General features: G+C 46.7%; 2 protein-coding genes across 12 annotated transcripts in view; one reads left to right on the forward strand and one right to left on the reverse strand.

Moving 5' to 3' along the window:
• The first annotated feature begins 27 nt into the window (after nt 1-27).
• On the forward strand, nt 28-16,257 carry RCCD1 (RCC1 domain containing 1). Of its 8 annotated transcripts, none has more exons than XM_049905865.1 (9): nt 28-823; nt 975-1,095; nt 2,595-2,917; nt 3,056-3,446; nt 3,613-3,734; nt 5,732-5,830; nt 6,178-6,348; nt 12,541-12,570; nt 13,176-16,257. In XM_049905865.1, the coding sequence occupies exons 3-9, from the start codon at nt 2,743-2,745 to the stop codon at nt 13,325-13,327; spliced, it is 1,140 nt and encodes a 379-aa protein (XP_049761822.1). In that variant the 5' UTR covers nt 28-823; nt 975-1,095; nt 2,595-2,742; the 3' UTR covers nt 13,328-16,257. The 8 variants fall into 8 exon arrangements, with proteins under 8 accessions (XP_049761822.1, XP_049761817.1, XP_049761818.1 ...); XM_049905860.1 differs by having other exon boundaries at nt 2,595-3,446; nt 13,176-13,343; nt 14,080-16,256; XM_049905861.1 differs by adding an exon at nt 9,249-9,393 and having other exon boundaries at nt 2,595-3,446; nt 13,176-13,264.
• Nucleotides 16,258-16,776: 519 nt separating this feature from the next.
• Nucleotides 16,777-19,562, reverse strand: part of PRC1 (protein regulator of cytokinesis 1) — a 37,419-nt gene continuing 34,633 nt past the window's right edge. For 2 of the 4 annotated variants that reach the window (XM_049852552.1, XM_049852551.1), the window contains exon 14: nt 16,777-17,915. In XM_049852552.1, coding sequence (XP_049708509.1) covers nt 17,887-17,915 — 29 coding nt within the window. In that variant the 3' untranslated portion in view covers nt 16,777-17,886. Of the gene's footprint in view, nt 17,916-19,129; nt 19,478-19,562 lie in introns of those variants that run through there. The other 2 variants (XM_049852550.1, XM_049852553.1) reach the window with 2 other exon arrangements.

The raw sequence follows: 19,562 nt of genomic DNA on the forward strand, positions 1-19,562 counted from the left end.
TTCATAGCAGCAGCAGAGCCACCACTATGGAAAGAATCCAATGGATTCCCCACCCCAGGGTGCTCTGAGTCACCTCTTAATCCTGTTGGGGGGCAAAGGGGTAAGCCTAGGAAGCTAATCAATAAAACAGTATCCAGTGGAGTGGAAATGAAGGCTTTGAAGACTCTTCCCGTATGCTGTGAGTTCTCAGTGACCTTCGCTCAGGCCGCGCTCGGGATTTCGAGCCCATGTGGTGCCGGGCATTCTCTTCCCTCACGGGAAAGCAGCGGGCCCTCCCGGAGCTGGGCGGGTTGGAAGAAGGCGCGCTCTGCCAGGCGGCCACACCTGCCCCGGACGGATCATTCCAGAGCGCATTTCCGCTACCAGCGCCAAGTCTAACTGGAGGCTCATTGGCTTGCCAGAGAAGAGTGACAGGTCCTGAGCCAATGGGAGATAAAGCTAGCCGAGCCCTAGGACCCCTGCTTCCTGTTTGGGCATCAGCCCCGCTCGCCTCTTGCAGGGAGCTGCTGCTGTGCGGAACTGGGGGGATGGCGGGGTCTACCGTCTCAGGGGTCGCTCCTCGCCATCCCTTTAGCTCGGGTCTGTAGGAGTGTTCCCCACGGGGTTCTAATCCGAACTGTAATGTCAGTTGAACCGAGCTCCGTGGTCCCACGGGTGCCTGCGAGGGCGAGAACCATCCGGTGCAGCTTCTGCCTTGGGCCGGCGCCCACCGGAGGTTTCACCCCATTTTATAGTCGAGGCAGCCGCGGCCCAGCGTAGCCCCCGGGCCCTTAACCGATTGAGCTGAGACTGGAAAGCCCGCTGCGGGACCTGAAGCACGGAGGTGAGCGGGGTCCTGAGGCCGCCACGCCCCTCGAGTAATGACGTCACCGGCCCCGCCGGCGATTGGTCCGGGGGAGGCTATTGCAGCCAATGGGACGCCTCGCCCAGGGCGCGCCCCCTCAAGGTTTTTTCTCTCTCCCTTGTGTCAGCAGAGTGCCGGGGCGGGAGACGTATTCTTGAGGCGGCCATCAGCTCTGTACCCCGGTGTTTCCTCGAGGCTCCCCACCAAAAGGACCCACCTGAGAAGATGAAGGGCACAGGGTCAGGATCAAGGTTAGAGGCTCCCTTGGGTTGGGAGTGGACCCGAAAGGGATTAGGAGCCCAGGCCGGGGTCAAAGAGCCTTGGCCGCAGGATCTGGCTTCAGAGGCTTGAAAATAAGTATAAAATTCCCATCAAGCCGAACACGGTGTTCGGAGAAAGTGGCGCTGCTGTTACAACCACCAGATTGTATCTGTCACTCCATTTAAGAGTGAGCCTCATGAAGACAGACATCTGGCCTTACCTCCAGAGTAAGGGCTTGTTGAAAGAAGAAATGACTGGATAAGATCCTATTGAAGTTTATGTCTATATAAACCAGGTACCGTCCAGTCGATTCCAACTCATAATGATCCCATGTGTGTCAGAGAAGACCTGTGCTCCACAGGGATTTTACTGGATGATTTTTCAGAAGTAGACCACCAGGCCTTTCTTCCGAGGTGCTTCTGGGCAGACTCGAACCTCCAACCTATTGATTACCAGCCAACCCCATTAACTGTTTGTTCCACCCAGGGTCTCCTATGTCTATATAAGATCCCTGAAAACTAGTAAATACCAGTGGCCATCATGTCAACTGTAAGTTCTACTGAGTTTAATATACTAACACTTAGTGCCTGTTTGTCATGGTTTGTGCCAGCGCTGAGCACATTGTATGCAGTTAGTCCAAACAATTCTATGAGGTAGGTACAATCAACACTCCTCTTTTAAAATTAAAGAAGCAGAGTGGGATTCAGAGAGATTAAATGACGAAGACCCAAAGCCACCGCTAGCTGCAGAGGCAAAGTGAACTCAGAAGCTGGTTGGTAAGCTGTACAGGTACTGCGTCCCAAACTCTACTGCTTTCCACTGGCTGGTGGGAAGAGCACTGCAGTGGAGTCAGATGGACTTGAGTTAAACCCTCTACCTCTCTCCGTCTGAGTTGTGTGATTGTGTAGTGTTACTTGTTCTGGGAGTCTCAATTTCTTCCTTTATAAAATGAGGACAGTTCTATGTTAGTTCCCAAGATTACACAGGACGTGACAGACATAGGGAAGTTGGAGCCGGACAGGGGCCTCAGATCCTAGTGCAACTTAGGGAACAGGCTACTTAAATATCTCATGCCCCTTTGTGGCACACTGAACTTGAGCCAAAAGGCATTACAGGGAAAACCATCCAGCCAGTGCCAGCCTCCAGACAGTTCAGAATCTTCTTGCTAAATCCCATAGGCCCTTAGGGAAGGCTAGAGCTCAGCAAACACTTGTGGAGTGCATATTGTCTGTGGTTAGGAGAGGTCTCTGGATGCTACTAACAGTTTGCCCTTGACCACAAACTGAAGGGTTGGCACTTCAAACTCACCTGGTGGTGCTGTGGAAGAAAGGCCTGGTGAGCTGCTTCAGTAAAGATTACAGCAAAGACAGTCCAATGACGCTTAGTTCTACTCTATAACACATGGGGTCGCCATGAGTCAGAATCCACGGGAGGGCAAAAGGTTTTTTGGTTTGGTGGTTAGGAAGGTGGTATTTTCCCCAACTTACAGATAAGGCAGCTGCAGCCCCTGGAAGGCCGGAGGCTTGACAGTGCGGTACAAGGTGTTTATCTGCAAGAACCTCCTCAATTCCAGCCCGAACCCTCGGTTCCGTGGCCCACCCCGCCAGGAGGCGGCTAACAGAGGGCCCTGCCCCGGCATGGCGGAGGAGCGGCCCGGGGCCTGGTTCGGCTTTGGCTTCTGCGGCTTCGGGCAGGCTTTGGGCTCCGGGCCAGGGCACCAGGTGCACAGCCCCGAGCCGCTGGCGGTGCCAGGCGTGGGCATCGACATCTGCCGCGTGAGCGCGAGCTGGAGCTACACCGCCTTCTTGACCCGTAAGCGTCCCCACCTCTGTCCCCATTCCGGCCGGCAGACAGGGCCTCCGGGCCCCTGTCTAGACCCCTTCCCGTTCTGGTTCGCGGCCCTGGCTGCATACCCACCCCCTTCCCAGCCTGTTCTCACCTCCGTCGCAGGTGGAGGCTGCACCGCGCTGTCGGGCTCTGGGAGCGGCGCGGTTGGCGGCTGCAGGGACTTGTGGGCCTCGGAGGCGCTCCTCGCGGTGCTGCGCTCGGGGCCCGGACCCGGGGCAGAGCTGCAGATCTGGTCGCCCGGCGCCGCACTGCGCGGCGAGCCCCTCTGGGTCCAGACTGTGGTGCTGGAGGCCGCGGGGGAACTCGGACCTGGCGGTGAGGCCCAGGCCGGGGCGCTGCCCCTGTTGCCTGGTGCTTGCGCCTACGTGAGCCCTCGGCCGCCCTTCTACCGGCCTCTGGCCCCGGAGCTGCGGGCACGCCGGCTGGAACTGGGTACCGAGCATGCATTATTGTTGGATGCCTCAGGCCAGGTGTTTTCCTGGGGCAGCGGCAGGTGAGTGGGGGGGATGGGGGGACGGGGGAGTGGCTAGGTGTAAGTCCCTTGGGCATATGGGGGGCTGGTAAACGTGGGTGGAGTTAGCAGGTGAGTGTGACTGGGAGAAGGAAGGGGAGAGGGGCCCCTTGAAGTGATTGTAGCTGACTAGGGTCTCCCTGCTCAGGCATGGACAGCTTGGCCATGGGACCCTGGAGGCAGAGCTGGAGCCAAGGCTGCTGGAGGCGCTACAGGGCCTGCCCATGGCTGAGGTGGCAGCAGGCGGATGGCACTCTGTGTGTGTGAGTGGTGAGTGTCCCAGCACTTCTCCAAGCAAGCTCATGATCATGTAGGCCCCAGACCTTACACCTTCTCCTCCCTTCCAGTGTTGGCGGGTGGCCTAGCCAGATCTCCTTCCAAGCTCATTCCATATGGATCCATCAGCTCAGTCATTTCTGACTCCTAAATGCCTCTCAGAGCCTTGGTGGCAGAGTGTTAAGTGCTCAGCTGCTAACTGACGGATGGTTCATACCCACCAGCTGTTCCAAGGAAGAAAGGTGTGGCAGCCTGCTTCCGTAAAGATTACAGCCTTGGAAACCCCATGAGACAGCTCTAGTCTGCCCTATAGGGTTGCTGTGAATCAGAATGGACTCAACAGCATCAGGTTTAAAATTCTCTCAGGAGTCCCTGGGTGACACAAACAATTAAGTGTTTGGCTACTACCTGAAAGGGTGGTGAATCAAATCCACCTAGAGGTGCCTCAGAAGAAAAGCGTGGCAATATTTCCAAAAGGTCACAGACATTGAAAATTCTATGGAGTGTAGTTCTGCTCTGACACACATGGGATTTCCACGAGTCGGGATCGGCTCAATCAGAGCTGGTTAAGTGCCTCTCAGATTCATCCCCTCTGCCACTGCCATCACCTACCTCCACCTGGTCTATTGGAGTTGTCTGTCCTCTCTGCTACCAGTCTCACTATCCTTCCCATCTATCTGCCAACCAGGGCTCTTTCTAAAATACTCCCCAAGGGTGTGTGAAGGGGAAAGAGGGGCAGCGGAACTCAGGGGCATGGAGAAGAAAGATTGCAGTTGCCCATGTGGCCATGACGAGTGCACAGAGTAGATGCTTAAATGCTCACAGGGAGGATTATGGTGGCAGGTGGGAGCCCCTGGAAGTGCCACGACTGGGACGTAGGACCTCAATGAGGGTTTCATTTTGGATGTGTTGAGTTCACCGCCTCGGCAGGCGATCCACGTGCAGCTCTTTTCTAGGTGGCTGGAGGAACCCTGGCTGGAGGGTAGAGCTGGGAGCAGGAGAGCTTTGCAAGGAGCTGTGTCTAGACTGCAGGTGGCCTAAAGCAGTCAGCCTGGTTGCTACTTTGAATCACCAGGGGGCTTTAAAAACGCCCTTTGCCTACTCTCTCCCCACCATACTCTCATGTAATAGGCTTGGGTTGAAAACCACTGGGCTGGAGGGAGACAACAGAGAGGGCTAGAGAGAGCCCAATGGGGAAACTGACATTTAAGGCCCAGGGGGAGGTTAAGGCCTTAAGATTGGTGTAAAAGCTGGAGCACAGGCTCCTCAAACCAGTCTTCTTAGGTTCCAGACATCGCTCTGCCTCTTGTGACCTTGGGCAAGGTACTTAATCTCTGTGCGCCTCAGTTTTCTCGTGACTAAAATGGGAGTGTTGTGTAAAACAGGGTTATTGTAGGGCTGCTGTGAAAATAAATTATTACATTTGAAAAGTGCTTACGGCACTGACACAGATTAAGCACTTTATAAAAATTAGCAACTATCCGTAGAAAATTCTGAGCAATAGGGCCGTTACTCTAACCAAAAAACTGTATAGTGTTGTGGGGGGCCGGGGAAGTGAGAGCTTCAAGGAGAGGCCTACAGCAGGACCAGTGGTGGGGTGGGCTGAAGAAAGGAGGGAGGCTCCATGGATTTGAAAGAAAGACCGATGGGGAGCTTCCAGGGATACATTCTAGAAATGCACGTGTGTGCGCGCACGCACACGTGCACGCACGGTTTAGTAACGAAAGTCAAGAATGAAGACAGGAGGGCCCTGCAAGAGACTCAAAGAAAAGGGCGGTCCTTGAAGGGAAAGGGCAAGAGCCTGTTAAGGAAGCTGCTGGGGCCTGAGGGGCACCTTTGCCTGCAGTGCCAACTTGGACAGGGCAGGCATTAGTTGTCCCCAGGGAGCCTGTGGAGCCTGGAGCAGCAGAGGAGCATGGATGGATGCAGGGGGCTTAGGAGGTGAAGAGGGGTTCAGTCTGTTTAATAGTTTCCCTTTGTCTCTCCTTCAGAGACTGGGGATCTTTATACCTGGGGCTGGAATGAGTCAGGGCAGCTGGCCCTGCCCTCCAGGGGCCTGGCTGAGGACGGAAGGACAGTCACAAAGGAAGGTAAGGACGCTTGACTCCCACAGCTGCCTCCCCAGGAAGTTTCTGTCACTCTTGAGGCCTGGCCACATGCTGGGCCTAGAACTACAGTGCACAGAAAGAACATGTAACATCCTTGTGACCCCAGGACTGAGCCCCTAATGGGGAGCTGCTACTAGCCCCACCCTACACTCCCTGCAAACCTATTAACTCCAGCACTTCCTGTGGAGTACAGAGATCAGAGCTAGATAATAGTGCGCCTCATGGGGCCGTTGTGAGGATTAGATGAGCTAATGTATGAATAAGATTTGGGAAAAGGCTCAGTTAAGTGTTCCTCATCATCTTTATTCACTTTTGTTGTTTCTCTGAAGCCACTAGGCTGACCGTGGATGGTTCTGAAGTGAAGGGAGCAGCCGAGGGTGAGGATGGAGCCCCTGCCCCCTTCATCGCTGTGCAGCCTTTCCCGGCTTTACTGGATCTCCCTCTGGGCTCAGATGCAGTCAAGGCCAGCTGTGGGTCCCGGCACACAGCTGTGGTGACACGTGAGTAGAGCTGGGCAAGTTCGTTCAGGTTGGAGCAGGCTGTCATACCACCCTGCTATCTATCTGGTAGCTCCAGAAAGGGTTGTGGTCAACTTAAAAACTGCGATCTGAAGCATCTTTGACACATACTGAGTAGCTGCCTCACTCAGCAAATAAAACCTCAATTCCTATGGGCTTTGGCAATTACCCCTCAGCCTGTCAGGGCCAGGTTCATCCTCCTGGAAGGAGGCTGTTCTCCAGCTTCCACACACAGGCAGGCCCACTCCCCACCATAGCACCAGCTCTTCATCTCACAGCAGAGCCAACCCAGTGCAGCTTCTAAGACTCCTGAACTCAGAGGCCGTGAGATGTGGGCTCACCAGTTGACAGACCTATGGGCTATGGGAAGGTCAACTTCTTTTTCCATCTGGACTCTTGACCACACCAAGTGTAATTAGACAGTTGTTAAAAAGAGAGGGAATATATTGTTCTCTGCCAAGCAGTCTCATGAGGATCGTAATGGTAACCGAACGCCACTCGGGTTCTTGTCCTGTCTTATTAGCCGATTAAAATAAGACGGACACTGATTGCAGCAGAAACAGAAAGTGGCAAGTTTATTGTCTGTGCATACAAGGAGCGTGTGGGGTCTAGTGACCTTAAGGCCACATGCTCACTGACTAAGGGGGCTGGGGAGCTTTTTGTTTCCAATGGTGTCAGGGGGTTGGGTTTGGTACCCGGAATTTTCTGCCCTTAGCCCTCCCATGCCTATATTTGGGGGTCGGAGGGAGGGTCAGTTAAAGGATGTGATTTCAATCTGTGCATGCTTCAAGGCATAACTAGGGCTAGTCAGTGGATGGAGCCACTACCTGCTGCGACCTCCTGCTCAAAACAAGCTTGTGGTTAACAAGACACAGAGAGAGGGGAGAAGGGGTGTTGACTGGGGTTTTCAATATGGCTGAGCACCCTGTTTCAGTAGTGCTACTGGTTGTGGGTTGTGCTAGGCCAGGCTAAACAAATGCCTTGCCAAAGAGCAGCGTAACAGCCATTCACTGGCCTTTTTTTAAAAATTTGTTCTAATTGTTGAGAATATACACAGCAGTACACAGATTCAACAATTTCTCCATGAACAATTCAGTGATACTGATTACATTGAGTTGTACAACTATTCTACCTTCCGTTTCCCAAGTTGTTCCTCCCCCATTAATATAAATTCACTGCCCCCTAAGGTTCTCAAGCTGCTGTTGCCAATTTCATTTCATATAGATAGACCTTGAAAGAGCACAATGCTCAAGGCAGACATTCTTTACTAGTTAGGCTAAACTACTGTTTGGTTTTCAGAAGACCTCAGGGGATATTTTTAAGGTTTAAAGAGTATCTCAGAGCAATTATTTCAGGGGTTCATCCAGCCTCCATGGCTCCAGAAATTCTGTTCTGCATGTTCCCCCTTTTGAGCAGGATTTTTCTATGGAATCTTTGATCAAAATGTTCAGTAATGGTAGCTGGGCACCATCCAGTTCTTCTGGTCTCATGGCAAAGGAGGCAGTTGTTGATGGAGGTAATTAGCCACACATCCATTTCCTTCTCCTATTCCTGACTCTGCTTCCTCTGTTGCTCCAGATGAATACAGACCAACTGTAGTGCCTTGGATGGCCGCTTGCAAGCTTTTAAGACCCCAGGCACTATGCAACAAACTAGGAGGCAGAACAGAAGCACCAAACATGTTATTAGTCTAAATGGAATGTCCTATAAAACCATGACCCTAAACCTCCAAACCAAGGAACCAAATCTCAAGAAGTGTTTGGTTGTATATAAGCAGCCTCAGCAGCTTTTTTTTGTTTGTTTTTGTCCTTGTTGTAAATATATCTACCACACAACTTTGGCCAATTCAGCTCTTTACAGTTGTACAACTAATTGCCAGCAATAACAATAATTGTCTGTGCAACCCTACCCTTAATCAATGTGATATTTCTATCACCGTTAATATCCCCTTTCCCCCTCCCTCTCGCCCCTGGTGACCACTAATAAACTTTGTTCCCCATACATTTGCCTTTTCTTCTCTTTTTGTATAAGAGAGGTCATACAATATTTGGTCTTTTGTGATTAACTTACTTCACTCAGCATAATGTCTTCCAGCTCTATCCATATTGTAGCACATATCAAGACTTCATCTCTCCTACTGGCTGAGTAGTATTCCACTGTATGTATGTATCACATTTTGTTCATCCATTCAAATGTTCATGAGCATTTATGTTGTTTCTACCTTTCGGCTATTGTGAATAGTGCTACAGTGAACACTGGTGTGCAAGTATCTGTTTTAGTCTGGTTTCACGTGTTTTGGGTATATACCTAGGAGTGGAATTGCTGGGTATATTGTAGTTCTACTTTGTTTTTTGAGTAACTGCCACACCGATTTCTACATTGACTGTACCATTTTGCATTCCCACCAGCAGTGGATAAAGGTTCCAATTTCCCCACATCCTTGCCAACATTTGCTATTTTCTTTTTTTAAATCTTAGCCACCCTAGTAAGAGTGAAATGGTATCTCATTGTGGTTTTGATTTGCATCTCTGATGGCTAAAAACATTGAGCATCTTTTCATGTGTTTGGTGGCCATGTGAATGTCCTCTTTGGTAAAATGTCTATTAAAGTCCTTTGCCCATTTTATGATTGGGTTGTCTTTTTGTTGTTGAAGTTTTGTGTATATTTTGGTTATTAGATTCTTTTTTTTATATAATTTTTATTATGCTTTAAGTGAAAGTTTACAAATGAAGTCAGTCTCTCACACAAAAACCCATATACACCTTGCTACACACTCCCAATTACTCACCCCCTAATGAGACAGCCCTCTCTCCCTCCACTCTCTTTTTTCGTGTCCATTTTGCCAGCTTCTAACCCCGTCCACCCTCTCATCTCTCCTCCAGGCAGGAGATGCCAACATAGTCTCAAGTGTCCACCTGATCCAAGAAGCTCACTCCTCACCAGCATGTCTCTCCAACCCGTTGTCCGGTCCAATCCATGTCTGAAGAGTTGGCTTCGGGAATGGTTCCTGTCCTGGGCCAACAGAAGGTCTGGGGGCGATGACCACCAGGGTCCTTCTAGTCTCAGTCAGACCATTAAGTCTGGCCTTATGAGAATTTGGGGTCTGTATCCCACTGTTCTCCTGCTCCCTCAGAGGTTCTCTGTTGTGTTCCCTATCAGGGCAGTGATCGGTTGTAGCTGGGCACGATCTAGTTCTTCTGGGCTCAGGATGATGTAGTCTCTGGTTCGTGTGGCCCTCTGTCTCTTGGGCTCATAATCGCCTTGTGTCCTTAGTGTTCTTCATTCTCCTTTGATCCAGGTGGGTTGAGACCAATTGATGCATCTTAGATGGCTGCTTACTAGCGTTTAAGACCCCAGACACCACTTCAAAGTGGGATGCAGAATGTTTTCTTAATTGATTTTTTTATGCCAATTGACTTAGATGTCCCCTGAAACCATGGTCCCCAGACCCCTGCCCCTGCTACGCTGGCCTTTGAAGCATTCAGTTTATTCAGGAAACTTCTTTGCTTTTTGTTTAGTCCAGTTGTGCTGACCTCCCCTGTATTGTGTGCTGTCTTTCCCTTCACCTAAAGTAGTTCTTATCTCCTATCTAATTAGTGAATGCCCCCTCCCACCCTCCTCCCTCCCCCGGCTCGTAACCACAGAAGAATGTTTTCTTCTTAGTTTAAACTATTTATCAAGTTCTTATAATAGTCGTCTTACACAATATTTGTCCTTTTGCAACTGATTGATTTCACTCAGCATAATGCCTTCCAGGTTCCTCCATGTTATGAAATGTTTCACAGATTTCCTCACTGTTCTTCATCGATGCATAGTATTCCATTGTGTGAATATACCATAATTTATCCATTCATCTGTTGATGGGCACCTTGGTTGCTTCCATCTTTTTGCTATTGTAAACAGTGCTGCAATGAACATGGGTGTGCATACATCCGTTCATGTAAAGGCTCTTATTTCTCTAGGATATATTCCAAGGAGTGGGATTGCTGGATCATATGGTAGTTCTATCTCTAGCTTTTTAAGGAAACGCCAAATTGATTTCCAAAGCAGTTGTACCATTTGACGTTCCCACCAGCAGTGTAGAAGTGTTCCAATCCCTCCACAGCCTCTCCAACATTATTTTGTGTTTTTTTGATTAAGGCCAGCCTTGTTGGTGTGAGATGAAATCTCATTGTAGTTTTGATCTGCATTTCTGTAGTGGCTAATGATCGTGAACATTTCCTCACATATCCGTTAGCTACCTGAATGTCTTCTTTAGTGAAGTGTCTATTCATATCTTTTGCCCATTTTTTTTTTACTATTTGTCCCCTGACTTTTTTTTAAATAGTTTTTATTGTGCTTTAAGTGAAAGTTTACAAATCAGGTCAGTCTGTCACATGTAAGCTTATACACACCTTACTACATACTCCCATTTACTCTCCCCCTAATGAGTCAGCCCGCTCCCTTCTTCCAGTCTCTCCTTTCGTAATTGTTTTGCCAGTTTCTAACCCTCTCTACCCTCTCATCTCCCCTCCATACCAGAGATGCCAATACAGTCTCAAGTGTCCACCTGATACAAGTAGCTCACTCTTCCTTCATCAGCATTTCTCTCCAGCCCATTGTCCAGTCCCTTCCATGTCTAAGGAGTAGTCTTCGGGAATGGTTCCTGTCCTGGGCCAACAGAAGGTTTGGGGACCATGACCGCGGGGATTCTTCTAGTCTCAGTCAGACCATTAAGTTTGGTCTTTTTATGAGAATTTGGGGTCTGCATCCCACTGTTCTCCTGCTCCCTCAGGAATTCTCTGTTGTGTTCCCTGTCAGGGCAGTCATCGGTTGTGGCCGGGCACCATCTAGTTCTTCTGGTCTCAGGATGATGTAAGTCTCTGGTTCATGTGGCCCTTTCTGTCTCAGGCTCATAGTTATCGTGTGACCTTGGTGTTCTTCATTCTCCTTTGATTCAGATGGGTTGAGACCAATTGATGCATCTTAGATGGCTGCTTGTTAGCATTTAAGACCCCAGATGCCACACTTCAAAGTGTGATGCAGAATGTTTTCATAACAGAGTTTATTATGCCAATTGACTTAGAAGTCCCCGTAATCTTTTGCCCATTTTTTAATTGGGTTCTTTTTGTAGTTGAGTGTTTGCAGTATCACATAGATTTTAGAGATCAGGCGCTGATCAGAAACGTCATAGCTAAAAACTTTTTCCCAGTCTATAGGTAGTCTTTTTACTCTTTTGGTGAAGTCTTTGGATGAGCATAGGTGTTTGATTTTCAGGAGTTCCCAGTTATCTAGTTTTTCTTCTTTATTCTTGATGTTTTGTATACTGTTTATGCCACGTATTAGGGCTGCTAACATTGTCCCTATTTTTTCTTCCATCATCTTTATCGTTTTAGATTTAATATTTAGGTCTTTGATCCATTTTGAACTCGTTTTTGTGCATGGAATGAGGTATGGGTCTTGTTTCGTTTTTTTTGCAGATGGATATCCAGTTATGCCAGCACCATTTGTTAAAAAGACTGTCTTTTCCCCATGTAACTGTTTTGCGGCCTTTGTCAAATATCAACTGCTCATATGTGGATGGATTTATGTCTGGATTCTCAATTCTGTTCCATTGGTCTATGTATCTGTTGTTATACCAGTGCCAGGCTGTTTTGACTACTGTGGAGGTATAACAGGTTCTAAAATCAGGTAAAGTAAGACCTCCCACTTTGTTCTTTTTCAGTAATGCCTTATTTATCTGGGGCCTCTTTCCCTTTCATATGAAGTTGGTGATTTGTTTCTCCATCTCATTAAAAGAATGTCGTTGGGATTTGGAGTTTATTAGATTCTTACTGGATAAATGGTTTCCAAAGATATTCTCTCAGTTGGTAGCTTGTGTTTTCATTTTTTTGGTAAAGACTTTTGATGAACAAGTTTTTAATTTTTACGAAGTCCCAGTTTTTTGTCTTTTGCTGTTTGTGCTTTTGTTATTGTATTAGATAATCCTATTGTGAAAAGCTAGGCCTGACAGCATTGTCCCTATGTTTTCTTCTAAGAATTTTATGGTTTTAATTTTCATATTTAAGTCCTTAATCCATTTTGAATTTTTGTGTATGGTGTGAGGCATGGATCCTGTTACATCTTCTGCACGTGGAAATCTAATTTTCCCAGCACCATTTATTGAATAGACTCTTCCTGTCCTTTCATTCATAGGAGCCGGGGAGCTCTACACCTGGGGCTGGGGTAAGTGATGCTTAAACCAAAAGGAGGGAAGACTGAGAACAGGGGGCAGGTAACAACAGCCATGCAGACTGGTGGCAGCAGGAGTCTCAGAGGGTTACTGGGAGGACTGGGACTAGGAGGCTGTACACTCCCTTCCTGGGTTCAGAACAGATCTAGGCACGCTTCGAAGGTCAGAAACCAGACAAGAGAGAAATAGATGCTACCAGTATTTCCCATCTACCTTTCTGAAAGACTCTGCCTTAAGGGAACATTCATTTAGCCAGCAGTTATGAAACATCTTTTTTTTTTTTTTTTGGTGTAGTACTGGATAAAGATAAAATAGGGATTCCTGCTCTGAGCATCTCAGCTTAGGTGTAGGGAGACCTGGAGGAGCACCTTGCCTGAAGTGGCCAGCTGCTGCTGGCCTCATGGGGGTCCAGGCTTGCCTGACCCTGGAAGCCTCATGCCTTGGGGTGTCCTGACTTCACCCAGCAGACCTCAGCAGGGTGGTGAGGCATAACAGCAGCACTTCAGTAGGCAGGCTGTTTTCCCTTCTTGGAGGGAAAAAAACAGCAAGGCCCATGGAGCCACGGAGCAGGTGGCAAAGAGAGCTCCTTTCACTTTAGGTAAATATGGACAGCTTGGCCATAAGGACACGAACAGCTTGGATCGCCCCTGCCGCGTGGAATACTTTGTAGATAAGCAACTCCAAGTAAAGACTGTGACCTGCGGCCCCTGGAACACCTATGTGTATGCTGTGGAACAAGGGAAGAGCTAATGAAGCCTGTATCCAGGTAGCTGAACAAAAAAAGCTAACCCTGTTTTAATCCAAAAACAAGTTTGAGTGAATTATGTGTGTGTGTGTGTATATATAGTTATATATAGAAAAGTACATAAAATTCATGTACAGTTTATTAAATATAAGGTCAGTACCTCTGAAACTCCCACACAGGTCAAGGTAACGACATTCCAGCATCCCAAAGGTCTCCCATATGCCCCCCCATCACATTTTCTCTCCTCATCTTAGAGCACTGTCCTCAACTTTGCACATCAGAAACACCCTGGACAGCTTTGAAAAATGTGATGCTCAAGGTTAGCATCCCAGACATGAAATCAGAAACTCTGGGTGTGGAACCAGGACATTGGTAGGTTTTAAAGCTCCCTTCCCACCTCAGATGATTTTGAGGTACAGCCAAGATTGGGAACCACTAGAGGTCATCTGGAAACCCTGGTGGCATAGTGGTTAAGCGTTACAGCTGCTAACCAAAGGGTCAGCAGTTCAAATCCTCCAGGGGCTCCTTGGAAACTCTATGGGGCAGTTCTACTCTGTCCTATAGGGTCGCTATGAGTCGGAATTGACTTGATGGCACTGGGTTTGGGGTTTAGAGGTCATCTTCATCATTTACTTCCCTAATTTATAACTTTATCACCTTTTTATGGATCCTTACACAACATGACTTAGTGTCTCTGCTTCCGAACTTTAGATAAATGGAATCATTCCATTTATCTTTTGCTTCTTATTTCTTTCAGTCAACATGGTAAACCCATCCACATTGTGTGCTGCTTTGATTATTGTAGATTTACAGGAGGTGGGATGACATTTAAAGTGCTGAAAGAAAAAAAACCTATCAACCAAGAGTTCTATATCTGTCAAATCTGTCCTTCAACAATGCAGGAAATTAGGACATTCCTAGATAAACAAAAACAGAGGGAGTTCATCACTAGGAGACTTGCCCTACAAGAAATGCTAAAGGCAGTCCTCTAGGCTAACTTGAAAGGACAGTAGACTTCAAGCCATACAAAGAAATAAAGAATAATGGTAAATAAACAACACACCCTTAAACACCAATGGGTCAAAGAAGAAATCAAAACTCTTAGAAGAAAACATAGGAGTAAATCTTCATAACCTTGGATTTGGGAATGGATACTTGGATATGACAAAAGTGAAAAATTAGATAAACTGGATGTCATCCAAAATAGCTTTTAAAAGTACAAAGTTGGAAGGCTAACACTACTCAATTTTAAGAATTATTATAAATCTGCAGTAACCAATATAGTATGGTAATGGCATAAGGATAGACACACAGACAAATGAAACAGGAGAGTCCAGCAATAAACCCACACATACATGGACAAGTGATTTGTGACAAAGGTGCAAAGGCAATGCTTTTCAATTAATGGTGTTGGATACTAGGTATGCAAAAAGAATGAACTTAAAGCTATACTGTGTGTGCCACATACATACACACAATGGACAGACATAAATATGATACCTAAATGTATAAAACTTCTAACTTCTGCTCTTCAAGACACTATAAAGAGAACGAAAACACAAGCCACAGACTGGAAGAGAATCTTTGCAAAGCACGTATCTGATACAGGACTTGTATCCAGAATATATAAAGTACACAGGTGGTGTAAACGGTTAACGCGCTAGGCTGCTAACCGAAAGGCAGGAGGTTCAAGTCCACGCAGAAGGCCTGGTGATCTGCTTCAGCCATTAAAACCCTACGGAGTGCAACTCTGCTGACACACGTCGGGTCGCCGTGAGTCGGGACTGACTCCACAGCAGCTGGTCTTACCCGGAACATACGGAGAACTCTCAGTGAGAATACAGGCCAACCTTAAAACGGCAAGAGTTGAATGGACACTTCATCAAAGAAGATAGGAGGGTTACAAACATAGGAAAACATGCTCAATGCCAACAGCCATTCCAAATGCCCCACAGGGCTTCCAAGGCTGTAATCTTTATGGAAGCAGCCAGCCACATCTTTCTCCCGTGGAGTGGCTGATGAGTTCCAACTGCTGACCTTTTGGTTAGGCAAGCAATTAACCACTGCAGCACCAGGTCTCCTTCATTAACCATTAAACCAAAAAAAAAAAAACCAAACCTGTTGCTGTCAAGTCAGTTCGACTCATAGCGACCCTATAGGACAATAGAACTGCCCCACAGTTTCCAAGGAGCACTTGGTGGATTCAAACTGCCGACCTACACTTAGCAGCCGTAGCACTTAACCACTATACCACCAGGGTTTCCTCATTAGCCATTAGGGAAATGCAAAGTAAAACCACTATGAGATAGAACTATACACCCATTCCAAAAAATAAAAAAGCAACCCACTGCTGACAAGTCCAACTCATAGTGACCCTACAGGACAGAGAACTGCCCCATAGGGTTTCCAAGGTGCGGCTGGTGAATTTGAACTGCTGACCTTTTTGGTTAGCAGCCAAGCTCTTAACCACTGTGCCATCAGGGCTCCACACGCCCACTACTATGGCTAAAATTAAAAAGACTGATCACGCCAAGTGTTGGACAGGATGTGGAGAACCTTGAAATCTTATACATTACTGGTGGGAATGCAAGTGGTACAACTACTTTGGAGAACAGTTTGGTAGTTTCTTAAGAAGTTTAACATGCACCTGCCATACGTGTGATCTAGCCATTCCACTCTTACTTACCCAAAAGAAAAAGAAAACACATATTCATAGAAAGACTTGTATATAAATGTTCACAGCAGTACTTAGGAATATAAAGGAATGAACTATGGATACAAACAATATGAGTGAATCTCAAAATAACGAACAAAGCCAGAACAACAAAGAGTATACACTGTATGATTCTACTTCTATGTAAGTCTAGAAAATGCAACCTAATCCACTTGACTGAAAGCAGTTCAGTGGTTGCTTGGGGGGTGGGGGGGCGGTGAAGAAGGCATTTATAAAGGGGCAAAAAAAACTTTTGGGGGTAATATGTTCCCTAACTTGATCATAGTGATGGTTTCACGGGTATATACGGTGTCAAAATTTATCAAAATACACTTTAAATATGTATTTCTTTTATGTCAATTATACCTCAATAAAGTTAAAAAAAAAAAAAAAAAAGGCAGCCTAGCCCTGTAAATGCCATCCCTGTTAATATGACAAACAGCAATGAAACAAGAAGTTTCCTAATGTTACCTGAGCTTCGTCATACATCGGGAATTAGGCTTTTTTTCCCCCTGAGAATAAGAGGTAGTTTGCACTTAAAAATGCACGGAAGTATATAAAAATCATACTTCCTACAATCATTTCTTGTACATTTTTTAGTCTTTTCTGTTTTCAGTAGACCAAACCAACCAAAAAGTGATTTGGGAAAAAAATAAAAACAAACACCACATTACATCTTTTTGGAATGTAAATATACACATCTTAATTTATTTTTAAGCATATATTTATATTTTAAAAACAGGACATGGATACGGACGACTAGCTAGCATGGCTAACAGAGCCAAGTTTACACCGCTAAGTTTTGAGAACCATTTAATGTGCTGACAGTAGTACTGCTGCAGGCAGACAGGAAGAATAAATAACAGTGCTTTGGGGTGGGCAGTAGTGATTGACGGCATAGGTAACAGGGCCTCATCGTGGCCACTACGGCAGGAATAACTCCCAAGTACTGACGTGTGCAAAGTTGCAGGTCTCCACAACAGACATGGCCCAACCCGTCCAAACAGCCTCCCAATCTGGCTGACAACTGCAGGGGTAGAAGAACTCGGGCAAAGTGGGCACAGGGATGAGGGGACTGGACCCAAGAAAACTGTGAAGAAATAGGGTTCAGACAAGCACATGTGTTCATATACACAAACCCCACCCCCCCCGAAAGGGCATTGCACTTATTAACACAACTGTACACAATTTAACAAAGGTGCTCCCAGCCTCCCTGTCATTTCTTTGGCAGTAGGTCAGGCCACCTCAACTTCTGACACACAAAACATCCTCATCAGGAGAAACGCTGTCCTGCGTAGCAGGGACAGGCCTTCAGGTGAGAGCAAAGCTAACATAGCTACAGCCTTAACTGAACATCCCTACACAAAAAAGATGTTAATTGCTAATTACAAGTATACAAGACAGAATCACTTCATGTCCCATACCCCAAGGATGGGCATAGCAATCATTTTCCTACACAATGGTAAAATAAAACAAGCTCTTGATCATGCTTCAACAAGTGAAATTATGGGGTATAGAAAGAAACTAGGTTTCATGCTAAAATTTGCACTCACTGCTATAAACTAAGTTTTAATGTATTTCTTGAGTCAAAAAAAAAAAAAAACCCCTAAGTCTCTAAGGACCTGCTGAGTCTACGATGGGACTTGCTTCTATAATACCTGTCATGTCTTTATAAGTTAGGCCCATGGTAATGGACTCCATCCAGGGTTTCAAGCAAACCTAAACTGAAGAGTAATTAAAGCCACCCCTGTGTAATGAGGTCCAGTCTAGGCACAGGAAGCCACAGCTGGCTGACTGATCAGGGCTTCTCAGGACTGGATGTTAGTCGAATTGAGGATTCTAGAAGTAGCATCAGATTTGGAAGCCTTTGAAAGTTCTCGCTGTTGAAAAATAAATAACACATCAGTGGTAGTACTGCTTCTATTATACAGCACCCTCCCTTCTAGTGTGGTTAGATGTCAGCAGAAGATCCCCTGAGGGCTGTTTCTCTGAGACAGAGGTCCCCAGCCCAGCACAAGCTGTTAGGAACAAAAGGTGAGGTACTCTGGGGACTATTCTATTAGACACAGACCAAGCATGTGTGCACACATATACCCCTGACCTCTTCCCTCAGCCAGTCCATTCTGTTAAAATCTCTCAAAAGAGAAATCCCTTATACTTCACAAAGCTACACTCTGAGTTGTCAAGCTGGGTAAGCAACAAGCTTCGGTCTCTTGAGCCCTTTATAAAACGACAGGCCAGACCACATATCTACCAATCCTTGGGGCTGAGGGCCTTGTAACCTGCTGGTGATTTGATCTCATGCTGGAGCACATGGTATAGAAACAGATTAAGCATGACTGAACCAGTGAGAAAGACAGATGTTAGCAGGGGTCAGTGTACTGGCTTTGGTGCCTGGTGGAGTCTACCAGCCATAGCAACCAAAACAAGATGAGGATCCCTGGGACTAGCCACAGAGACAAGCAAGCACATTTAAGTGGATAAATTAGGGCTTGACCAAGCAAACAAAAAAAGAGAAAGCCTTGACCCACTGTCAGCAATCAGCTAGCCAGAGTGACATGCACCCACTTCTACAGGTAGAACCACCAGCCATGCAATTTGGAAAAAGTGCCAGAATATGAGGCTAGTAGCTTCAATGCTCAGAAGTAGGCAAAGGTCTCAGGCAACTGTCCCATTCTCCCTTGTCACTGCAGCAACAAGAGAGATGGCACACTAGACTTTAATGCATCATTCCACTGATGGCAGTCTCGCTCAATAGGTAGATAGGGAAGAGAGAACACAGATTGTTAAGTAAAGAAAGATACTGGGAGCTGAAGAGCATTCTGGAAAAATGACTTTCTTCCAGTGCCTTGTATATGCTTTGGCAGCTCAGTGTGGTAGAAATAGGGAAGGCAAGGAAATGAGCATTAGGTTAGTTTAGATGAGACAGAAAGTTTAGCAATTCAGCCCTGAGCAGTTAGTAAGGAATATACTCCAGGAAATAATCAGCACACAGGCCAAGAACCTCATGATAGGCAGCACACAGCTGGGGCTCCCCTCCCCACATCATCATTTCCAGCACATTACAGGCCTTTGATGTCACAGTTGGGGAGCGTGGAGGTTTTCTGTTGTGAAACATGATAAAAAAAACTTTGCCTGACTTTAGCGTGGCTGAGAATCCAATTCAAGTCTGAACACATTTTCTTGTTAATCAGCAGGTCGATTGGTTTGCTGGGAACTTAGGCCAGTGTTATTTTTGAAGTCTGTAAAGGAATTCCTGCTACCTTTGTAAAAAAGGTTGTATGATAGTACAGTTGAGATTATTGGTTAGTGTAGCCCTTTGTCCAGATGGGAATGAAGCCAGCAGGTGACAGATCAGTTTGGAAAAGGGACATGGGACATGCAGGGTTGCCATACAGACCTGAAGCCCAACAGTGGAGCTGTCAGAGAGGGATGGATCCTTCTAAGAACAAAGAATTAAGACGATTACCAAGAACTCCACCAAGAGAGCACCAGGGTAGTGATTAGAGGAGTCACCTCCTGCAGCC

The sequence above is a fragment of the Elephas maximus genome, chromosome 13 (genome assembly GCF_024166365.1).
Source record: "Elephas maximus indicus isolate mEleMax1 chromosome 13, mEleMax1 primary haplotype, whole genome shotgun sequence".
In the NCBI taxonomy this organism is placed as follows: domain Eukaryota; kingdom Metazoa; phylum Chordata; class Mammalia; order Proboscidea; family Elephantidae; genus Elephas; species Elephas maximus.